Here is an 11,156-nt window from a genome sequence, read left to right as displayed (position 1 = left end):
CTATCTTCCCCCACCCTACTATATATATATATGCGTTACCATTAGCTTAACGTTTAAATGCTTCTAACAAAATCTATCATTCGCTATATATAGCTAAAGCTAAAGCAACTATGCACTGCGACTGTCTTTAGCTGATACAATCTTAACGAACCTGTGGCAATAAACAAATACTAAATGAATTATTCAAGCTAAGGTAGACGCTGCAGACTAATAAACAAACAAACCAGAGTTCATTTCAATCTTACTGTTTTCTAGGCACGACCAACGGCCAAACAAAGGCGTCGAGTAATCTAATCAACGAAAACCGCTCCAGAAGGATTGAGTTCAAATCAGGTGAAATATAGGAATAATCGAAATAAAGGCTCGATTGCCTAATGAACGGCCGATGGCGCCCACGTAGACGGCTCTAATTAAGACGCATTACGTGTGAGGTTTAACCTTTTCATGTGCATTTTTTTCAGACAGTTTCGGTGCAAAAAGTAAATGACAAAATTAAAGCAGGGATCAAATGCACAAAACTTGTAATAATTCATAGTCAGTTTATGTTAAGATACATATTTGCGCGTCTTGTGAATAAAGTCACAGTTATAGTCAAACACAGTAAATGTTTAGAGTTGACACATGCGCTTCAATAATAAAAACATTTGGTTGAAATTTTCATCGAAATATAACGACGTTCGTCTATAATTATACGAAGTGACAAATATTTGCAAAAGTGAGACACTTAAGCTTGTTGAAAGACGATACAATATTCGTAATATGAGATATTATTAAAATAAACATAAAAAACAACGTAGACACAAAAGTGCTGTGTATATATGCCAGGTTTCTTATTTGGCACACGAATCTGTATAAAAACAGAAGAGTGTAAAACATATTTAAGGTTATCTGCTGTCACTGCTTATAACTATTCTTAAAACCAATAAATCGTTGCTACTCGCGGATTCAAAGTGTCATTCTAGCTATCGGGTTATTATGTTAGAAGCAATGAATAATACATTCATTCAAGAGGTCACTAATGGGTTGTCAAAGGAGATATGAACTTCGCTACATAAAGGTCTGCATGAATGAACTTTGGAAGTAATTTCATTCAAATTAATATGATTAATTATTTTATGACGCAAAAAAGAACGAATATTTTCTAGCGCGATGGTGAACTGCATAGTTATAATATATCATACCCGCCTTTGAGTTACGAAGTACGATATATTTGTCAGTGATTTTGTTTTTACTTATTCTCTGTGTGTCTGCTATTGTAGCGACCCATTAGTGACCGAACTTAGACAATCACCACGAACTGTTTTAGGGTAAAGCAGCCGCAATGCTGGCAGCATCGAGTTTTGAACCCGGGGACTTCTGAATACAAAACAGCCACGCTCTTACCACAGCTGTGCTATAGTGGCGGACGTGTATATTAGACAATGGCGGAATACGGACTGGCCAGTTTTATAACACAGTAAAAAAGAAAAATTGAACTTGTTCATCTTCGCGTGGCGAGGCGTTGACATTTAACTGTCGGTGTTTATTTTTTTAGGGATTTTCATATAAAAAATGATTATCCTGGTATGAAATAGGATTCATACGCTCCCGCATCCAGCGATGCTCCGCCTTGGAATCTGGGATCATTTTGAGATTGTTGGGCACCCGGTAACGGCATGTTTACGTAACCTCTTCGGTCAGATATGACGCAATAATCTGCAGATTGTTGTTGTCTATATTCGTTGCAGGAGTTACTTGCGTTCGGTCTAAAATATACGGACGGTTGCTCGGCATTTCTGTTGGGCAAAAAAAGTTTGAAATTATAATTGTAAACAACTTTAGAATGTGCTATAGGAAAGTAAAGTGAATAGCTGATACAACAGTAGGGTGGGGGAGATGGGACACCTTTTGCACATAATGTCCAAATATCCTGATCATATTTTAAACAACTAACAACGATCTATGATAGTCGTGAGGATACGGTTTTATAATTTTGTGAAAGTTCTTTGATTACTATGCAACAAATGAGACGAGAAAACAGAAACAAAAGGTGTCCCATCTTCCCCCACCCCACCATGTATGTCATTTGAACACAAGTTTTGTATGTGATGCTTGAAATATTATTAGAGGCTTACATGGCTGGTCGACATGGCGTCTGTGAACGTGGCTGTTCAGATGAGTGTGGTGCTGTAATTAATAAAATCTTTACACATAAGTAAATATAGATAGGGGGCAAGAGGGGAATGAATGCCCTCTTTGTTACGAAGAACCGCATAGTGATGTCACATTCCACTTTAATATCACGTTATACCTGGTAGAAACAGCGCCCAAATAGGAAATATTAATTTCTAATGTACAACAAAAGCAGTTTACTTTCCTAATACAAACCGTTATTACGGCGCTTGACAGCTATGCAAGTGACTGCAATCAGCAACAATAACACGAGGCAAGCACAGACAGTGGACAGACCGATGGTGATACGAGAATCGGGTTTATGAACTGTCACAACTGCAACCGGGGTGCTGCATTCTTTAATCTCGATATGAATTGTCTTATTTGAAAATACCGGTTCACATGACGTCACCATGACGTCATAATATCCGAGATCCGATTTGGACAACTGAAAAATGCGTTCGGATGTTTAATTTATACCCTCTATAAAAACAGACAATGCGAGTTTTATAAGTAAGAAACATATAGTTGTGTAAAGATGTTTTGTTTACTACTAAATGGGTGAATGGGACGATGAATGAATGAAACTTACTTTATCCTCGCGTGGCCGGAAAACGACAGTCGTTATAACACGGGTGTTCATAAACCTCGTGCCAGCTTACGAGTTACCACGTATGTTACTTTGTGGGTTAAAATAGAGTGAAAACATGAACCATATCTCCCTAACCCACTATATTGGTTTAGCAATACGTTTATTTACCTTCGGAAATATAAACTTGATGAAGTTTGTCACACCACTGCTTTGTAAAACGAAACTTGTGAAACTCTTTCCTGTAAATGTAGGACTGTGTAAACATAGTAAACTAAGAATGAAAATATCCTAACACTCAATTAATGCTCTTTGCTTGTTGATATAAAACGGTTATATTTAACATATAATAGTGTGGGGGAAGATGGGACACTTTTAGCACATAATATCAAAATGTCCTGATTGAGTTTTAAACAATTAACAACGGTCAATCGGAGTTGTGAGGATACGGTTTTATAATTCTTTGATTTTTTTATTTTCTACCAAATGGGACGAGAAAATATATTGAGAAGGTGTCCCATCTTCCCGAGTCTACTATATTACGTCATTTTAATTTGTCTTTTAAAACGATAGCGAAGACCAAATTAATTAAACAATGAAGAAAAGGGAATCCACAACAAAACAACAGTCGTTTAAACACACTATGAATAAAACGTATAGGAAAGTAAATAACCGTGGAAATTAAACCAAAGTTAGTAGAGACTTGGTAAAGGTTTTTACCTTGTTTATTAACACGAACTTTCCCGCATTCGGTGATTGGTGGATTGGAACGAAACGTCACAATAGCAGTTGACGCGTCACCGACACACAAGTAGTGAACAAAAGTTTGCCGATTCAAAAGTTGAGGAGGAACTGTTTAAGAATGGAAGAAGTGACAAAATGAATGAATGAAAAGTTGGGAAAAATTCTATTTTTGGTCCTTTGTGCATACACGGATGCTGGTTATGGGAAGTGAAAATGCCGAGTTTGAATTCCAAAATTTATCCCAAAATTGGCTCGTTGCCAAAACACCTAGGATTGTATTTTACTTTTATTATAGTTTTGATTTACTTTTATAGTTTTATTGGGTAAAGCAGTTATCTTGTAAGGTTACTCTCATCCCCAAGCAAAGAATTAAAGAATACTGCCCGAGATATTATGCTTGTTATTCAAAGCGTCACTTCTGACACTTATTTGCGTACCAACGTATTAACGTTCTGTACAGGTCGTCTTTATAAAAGTAATTTAATAATTATTATTTGTTGAGGGTCATTCATCGTGAAAATGAGACCTGTTTAGCACGTCGAAATGAAAACACATGTAAACACGTAATATAATACAATTCACGCACATAAAAACCATAGTGGTACTTGTCTCTTTGAGGAAATATTTCGTTGGCTGTAGCACTCGACTGTTTTGTTGAAATCGTCCACACTCGGTGTTAAAATAGCAGCAACGTTCTGTTTAAAAGTTCAAACAGTAAGGCCACACAGTTGGCTGTAGTGTATACTCGTAGGGTATTGTACCGATACACATTGTTACAAATACAATCATCTATATACACACACATTTTTGTATTGTACAGGTTTACCAGTACTGTACCGTATAATTTGCAACGTTAAAATGTGCGATAAATGTTTAAACAGTAGAGTGGGGGAAAATGGGACACCTTTTCATTCTATTTTCTCGTACCATTTGGTAGTAAACAAAAAACATTCAAAGAATTATAAAATCGTATTCTCACGACTCCTATAGACCGTTGTTAATTGTTTAAAATACGATCAAGATATTTGGATATTATGTGCATAAGGTGTCCCGTCTTCCCCCACCCTCCTATTCACAAACATATTTTTTTATACTTTTATACATAGCTTATTAGTATATATATATATACAAACACCTACGTTTTTCTGTGAAAATCTTTGAGTTCCCACGGTCATTATGACGTCATAATTATCTTTACCAGTGACGTCGCAGAAAAATAGAGTGGGAGTATTTAGCGCAAGAATGAAGGGGCGGCTCTCGCTATTTTGAATGTCAACAGTTTGACCTAAGCAAAACGCACGCAAAAACATTCAATACGTGTTAATCTGCAATTGCGATGACACTGTATATAGTACTGTGGGGTAAGATGGGATACCTGTAGCAGCTAAATCATATATTTTTACCGGGTCGTGTTTTAAACAATTCACCGAGTTACATGCTTCTGTGAATACTTTTTGTTTAATATTAAATGGGGGGAGAAAAAAGAATGAAAAGATGTCCCATCTTCCCCCAGCCTACCATATTTCTACCTTTCCAACATTCCACGTCAGGACCTTCCCATTCAGCATGTGCACCACACGTATAAGTGATTGCTCTACCAGGGGACTTTCTCATTGCGAGTGATCCGTATGCTCCTTTAAACAGAGGCAAACCACTCAAACATTGAACTTGTGCGACCTCATTGTAAGTTGCGTTTTGGTGCTTTGGTTTCGTCAGTATGCTGTCCACAACATCCGGGCAATCTTCGTGAAAACAATGTTTAAAAATGTGTTTAGTCTTACATAAATTCTGGTAGGGTGGGGTAAGATGGAACATGTTTATAATCTTTTTATTGTCTCATTTGGTAAGAAACAAAGAATATTTACAGAATTATATAACCACGTTCTTACCATACTGTAAAGGGGGTTGTTAATTGTTCAAAACACAATTATGAACCAAGGAATTTCAGTGCTAACAGTATCCCACCTTACCCCACAGTACTATATATCAAGTTTGCTTACACGTTATTTGTATAACTTGCTTGACTGTGGTAAAATCCCAATTAACTCCGATTATTGTTCCGTTGTCGGACACGTTGGGTTTTTGAAAAGTAACATCGATGCTTCCGTAACTATCGGTCGATTTACAACTAATTGCAAACATGGCAAGGTTGACTCTACTGTTATAACAATATCCAGGAAAATCAAAATACACCCTTGTTGATATACGTGGAAGAGGTGTTCACGACCTTGTAAACATAAGGTCTTCTATAAAAATAATGATATCCATTTTTCATTTCAAATCTGATCGTCACATTGGGTACGCCCTCTGTCCAAGTAAAATTGGGCGTAGAGTACAAGCCAACTGATTCGACGGCGGTTTCATAACCTGGCAGAAGAGGCAAGTTGTTTTAGGTCGGTATATGGCGGAATATATATTAGGACTTCCAGTTAAGATGATGGGGAACTATTTTGTTCTGTTTTTTTTGTTCTATTTGGTAGTAAACAAATAACATTCTAAAAATATTAAAACCGTATCCTCACGACTCCCATGAACCGTTGCGAATTGTTTAAAACACAATTAGGATATTTGAATAAAATGTGCTAAAAGTCCTATATATTACTGTGGGGTAAGATGATAGGGCACTTTAAAACCTAAATCCCTAATCGCTTTACTAACGAACAACCACGCTCTTTAAAATTCGTGGGGATCCTTTATGTAATTATGCAAATATTCTTTGTACGCTACCAATGGTGCGAAAAAAGAAAACATGTCCCATCTTACCCCACCCTATTAAACGTATATAACTTACCATTAGTCCCAGTGACAAAATATCCAAGAGATAACAACAAGGAAATAAGAATACGGAATTCAGTTCTTGCCATAGTTTGCTCAACTGCGCTTTGCATGACACGAAGCTCAACTACACGGAAGTAGCCGTCTGTTAAGGTATAAATGCATTCTCACATCTAAGTCACATGAATGACGTAATTCGCCTTGTGAGCAAAGACATCATTGTGTATGTGGGTATGAGTAACCTACATTTACGTATGTTGCCTACTCATGTATCAACAATTGTGTTTGGACAGCACTGTTGACCACAATTACACACTTTTAACTGAAAACATAACAGTGATATAGTAGAGCGGGAGAAGATGGGACACTTTTCGTTCTATATTTTCGTCCCATTTGGTAGTAAACAAAGAACTTTCAAAAAAGTATAAAACCGTGTCCTCACGACTCCCATAGACCATTATGAATTGTTTAAAACACGATCAGTGTATTTGGATATTATATGTTAAAGGTATCCCGTCTTCCCCCACCCCACTATATAGCATGTAAAAATAGAGAAATGCATAGAACAGTTTCTTACTTGTCTTAAAAAGAGTTAGAACTCGTTGACTGCAACATATTCAAACAAATTCGAATCCGATACGAAATTCAATAAGTTCTGGGGAAAAGAAAAATTTCAAATATATCTTTAAAGAGGTGGAACGCATTTACTTACCAGAGAAGTAATAGAACGGTGTAGCGAATTTTGAAGAGGCTTTTAAACTTAACTGCTGGATATAGCTTCAAATAGTTACGGAAGCGAAGATGACGAATGAAATATTTTGTTTCTCGTTTATTTTAACTGATGTCCACAGATTCCTGAGCAGCAGGAGAAGTGGTACGCAAAGTGGAGAAAAGATGAACAAAATAATGAAGTAAAATCGTTGTAGGTAATAAGGGGGAAACGGATAAATTGGGTAAAGGTATATGGGGGAAACCGTTCTGGTGATTTGACATTTGGATTTTTAGGTTGGGAATCAAAACTGATGTTTTCGTTTCAGTTTTTACTGTACTATAGGATATAGACAATTTATAGTTACACATATTGCGTTTTATAGTTTCACAAATTGCGTTTTTTTATAGTTACACAAATTTCGTTTTCACGGGTGTTACACAGTGTAGAACGTAACAGCTTTAAAGAAACAAACGGACATTGCACAGGCGCGAAAACTATAACGTATAGGTAGCCCAGTTTAGAAGGTAAGTATCACGCTTGAGATTAAAACATTAAGAAAGACAGAACAGAAGATGTCACGCAACGGTCCAATTGTAGTACTAGACACAACGACTTGTAAGAGCATTCTCAAAGCTCTTAAAACCGTAAAGAACCACACGGGTATCGACTTGAAGCATTGCGGACTAGAGGAGAGCCCTTGTGATCGGCTGTCGTTGTACAGAAGTTGGGAAACTACGAGACACAGTTTAAAAAAGTCAACGCCTTTCCGCAAAAGCGGGTGGAAATGTGTAATCTTAAAATTTTGGGAAGTGTGTTAATAACTATTTGAACATTCTAATCTAAAGTAATAGTTTATCTACAGATTACGTATGATTGAGCGAAAATTGCGTTCGTGGTTAATATGACTTGAAGGTCGTTGCTGGGACGCACACCGGTACACAACGACAGGCATTGGGTAATTCTGGCTACTGTATAGAGAATGGCTCGCTTAAAGACGAGAATACAGGGCACAAAAAGATTGACGCCTCACAGTGCTTTAAATAAGTTGAAAAATAAACGAATGGTTTATAAATATTCAATGAGGTGTTAGAGTAAAGTACAGATAGTACTGCGCTGTGGCATCTTGGTCCCGTGTGCCCGACGTTTGGCGGCTTCCATGTAGACCTGCCTGTTGAACTGGCCGGTGCTAAGCGGGACTTTACTGCGGAAATAGAGGCCTCGAATTATAGCAAATAATATGCGTAGTTTAGATTTGAAAAATATACAAGTTAACATATATAGTAGGTTGGGATAACATGGTACATCTTCATTCTATTTATATTATGCTTATGTAGTAAACAAATAAAATTTAAAGAATTACAAAAACGTAGCATTGGGCTCTTAAATAGCATTGTTAAATGTTCAAAACAAAATCAGGAAATATGTTCTTACCCCAAAGCCACATTATTATATGACTACAACAAGGGTATCGCAAGTTTATGAGTCGAATTTCAAGTTACCTTTCTTGCCCTGGTTTAAGCAGAACATCATATACAGCATAAACAGGTCTATGGTCCGAGGTCCGTATATTTTGCACACTGTTGTAATGCAGACATGTAACGTCCGACTCTGTTTTGCTACGATGAAGAATTCGGTCCTGCAACAAAGAAGTTAACGAACAAGGTGTAGGAATGTAAATATTCTTTAAACAGCTCATTTGATATAAAAACGTAGTGTATTTCGACTATTTCCAACGTTTTGTCGAAAATAAAATTGGAAAGTCGGGATTTTTTTTTCATAGTAGATGAATCATTGAACAATCATTTACTTTGTGCCTGGTATAGCAGAAGTAAAAATATCGGTGTAGTGGTGTTGCTAAGTGTTGGTCAGGTACAATAGCCACAACGGCCCGGTAAGCCATATTAAACAATACTGTTCCTTACACAACCCACGTTATTTATTATATGTGAAATAATACATACCGATTCACGGACCATAATTCACACAATGTAAATGGGTGCGTATATAATAGCCGGGTAATTTAAAATGTCACTGACCGCCTTATTACATTGTAACTTAGGTATATATATGTATGAAAAATCGATTAAACTTCATTGCCTTTATGGAGCATTAGTGAATTAAAAGCCAATCGAATAAATTAATTCATTCGTACGGATTTCAAATAGCATTTTTTTAATTCTAATCTTGTTAATGCGAGTAAACCGCAGCCTTATGTAAGTGACCTGTAATGGGGATCGTTCGGAAATTACATCGCCTTTCTATTAAAGCATGTGTTGTAATGATTGTTATAATTACAAAGCAATTAGGAAGCGATTAAGACCTCAAGTGTGTCGATTAATCACCATTTAAAACGCGATAACAATTGAATTCAATTGTAAATAAGCAACTTAAGGTCGTGGATTAGTATGCGTGACCACCAGCGTTGTTTAGCAACGATAATAACATAGCGTTAATGACAAAATAAAGTTTACGCAGCGTGGCAGAAGCACACAGGCATGTTTTCGATCAAAGTAAATGTTTAAACATGAACTAAATATAGACTGCCAACTGTTTGTGGTATTAAAATATCGTATATAGTCAGGTAAATACACTGTACCGCACCAAAACTATCTAATGGATAGCTCATTCGTATGCGGCTTTAAAACTATACTAAGTTACACACCGTATAAGCCGCTTTCATGAAAGCAGGCGCTGCAATACGAACAGACCGGCGAACTATTTCCAGCCGATGTGAAATTGTAAGTTGTTCAAGTTAATCAATTCACCGCGTATGAAGAATGACGTATTTGCCTATGACGTATTTACCCATGACGTGCAAAGTTCGCTTTGCAGAACGCGCAGTTTATGAATATTTTACGCGGTTTGAGTGGGCAAAAAATGCATCGACTCACCGTGTAAGAAGGCACTCGTAACTTTACCGAAGTGTCGTATTGGTCCGAATCAGGGTTGAACTTGTACGTCGGTAGGAAGTTGATGGGAGCTTCGTGGAAACCGTGGAATATTTTGCCTGGTATAAATAACACATATGAATATGTAGTGGGTTGGGGTAAGATGGTCCATGTTTGATGTTTCATTCTATTTATCGTCCCATTTGGTTCTAAACTAAGAATAATTACATTACATAGTTATTTAACCGTACCCTCACGACTCTAAATGAGCGTTGTTGATTGTTAAAAATACGAATGGTAAAATCTCCCTTACCCTACAATATTAAAGGATTTAGATTCCTAATACGTTGCGAACCGTACTAGCTAACAGTGTATGGCCATCTGTCGGAGGACTTAGCTGTACCGGCTATTATAAGTCGTTCGAGTGCCGTACAGCCTAGTTTACAATCGCTCGATCTGCTAGATATACTTATTTTCGTGAAAGGGCAACCATGTGATTGCAAGTAATGATAAAAGAATGCGTGCATGGAAAATTAACGACGGAGAACCGCAGTCGATGGGAAGTACGTGGGGGTGGAAAATAACTGACTCATTTTGTCATACATATGATTTGATGACTGGAATATGATTGACAGGTTTACGAAAAGTATGAATTACATACGGGCACAGAAGATGCATTTTTAACTACGTGCATAACTTAAGTCTTAAGAAGAAATTATAACCAAAATATTGGACCTTAAACCATGCACTACTACGCTCAACACAACCTATTTATTGAAAAACTCTACATTTTACAGTCGTTCCTTTTATAGAGAAACACAGTTACCCATTTTCACATAAAAAATCTACGTTTAACGTCACATTTTGACTAAACTTATTTCTTTCCTACCTCTCTTCATATTTCCTTTCAACTGGTCGCATTTAAGAGCTTCCCTAATATCGTATGTAGCTGGGTTTTCCACCTCTTGTTTCATATGGTGGTGGGGTTGGCTTATACGAAAGTTAAGGTCGCCAAACCAAAATACATTGTCGAATCTGTAAGGAGAATTTTTCGTAATCGTCATACAGATCGTAATCAATATACACACTCATGTTGTATTACTGTATGATATATGGCGTGGTTACTGTGGCATTTAAAGTACATATGGCCATAGGCGTCACGTTTTATGAATTTTTAACAAAATGGGTTGACATTGTTAAAGTACAGTTACATTAATAGCGTATAAGATGGTGAGATTTACTGGTACGTATTAAAATGCCTCAAAATAACATCCTGTACGTACGTAAGATAAAATAT

General features: G+C 36.8%; 2 protein-coding genes across 4 annotated transcripts in view; both read right to left on the bottom strand.

The window, feature by feature from the left end:
• Positions 1–427: 427 nt before the first annotated feature.
• On the bottom strand, positions 428–6,610 carry LOC100182388. Of its 3 annotated transcripts, XM_026835990.1 has the most exons (11): positions 6,276–6,610; positions 5,485–5,851; positions 5,014–5,226; positions 4,624–4,769; positions 4,071–4,179; positions 3,461–3,592; positions 2,912–2,982; positions 2,368–2,599; positions 2,115–2,166; positions 1,547–1,775; positions 428–1,477 (listed from the first exon to the last, which is right to left on the bottom strand). In XM_026835990.1, the coding sequence occupies exons 2-10, from the start codon at positions 5,624–5,626 to the stop codon at positions 1,556–1,558; spliced, it is 1,317 nt and encodes a 438-aa protein (XP_026691791.1). In that variant the 5' UTR covers positions 5,627–5,851; positions 6,276–6,610; the 3' UTR covers positions 428–1,477; positions 1,547–1,555. The 3 variants fall into 3 exon arrangements, with proteins under 3 accessions (XP_026691791.1, XP_002127571.1, XP_026691792.1); XM_002127535.4 differs by having other exon boundaries at positions 428–1,775; XM_026835991.1 differs by having other exon boundaries at positions 428–1,745.
• Positions 6,611–7,073: 463 nt separating this feature from the next.
• The window catches only part of LOC100180050 (72 kDa inositol polyphosphate 5-phosphatase), an 8,142-nt gene continuing 4,059 nt past the window's right edge, over positions 7,074–11,156 (bottom strand). Inside the window, exons 7-10 of the mRNA XM_009861451.2 lie at positions 10,749–10,894; positions 9,863–9,978; positions 8,471–8,607; positions 7,074–8,172 (exon numbers count right to left, since the gene is read on the bottom strand). Of these exons, the coding sequence (XP_009859753.1) occupies positions 8,058–8,172; positions 8,471–8,607; positions 9,863–9,978; positions 10,749–10,894 (514 nt within the window). The 3' untranslated portion in view covers positions 7,074–8,057. The remainder of the gene's footprint in view (positions 8,173–8,470; positions 8,608–9,862; positions 9,979–10,748; positions 10,895–11,156) is intronic.

Source organism: Ciona intestinalis, chromosome 9 (genome assembly GCF_000224145.3).
Source record: "Ciona intestinalis chromosome 9, KH, whole genome shotgun sequence".
Classification (NCBI taxonomy): Eukaryota; Metazoa; Chordata; class Ascidiacea; order Phlebobranchia; family Cionidae; genus Ciona; species Ciona intestinalis.
This window is presented reverse-complemented; position numbering and strand designations above follow the sequence as displayed.

Excerpts from the sequence above, each read along its gene's own strand:
- LOC100182388 (XM_002127535.4), bottom strand. The coding sequence starts at position 5,626 with ATGTTTGCAATTAGTTGTAAATCGACCGATAGTTACGGAAGCATCGAT. Across the intron at positions 3,593-4,070 it reads AGTACCACTATGGTTTTTAT|TTCCTCCTCAACTTTTGAAT; the intron begins GTGCGTGAATTG and ends ATTCTTAAACAG. Across the intron at positions 2,167-2,367 it reads TGTCAAGCGCCGTAATAACG|CACCACACTCATCTGAACAG; the intron begins GTTTGTATTAGG and ends TATTAATTACAG.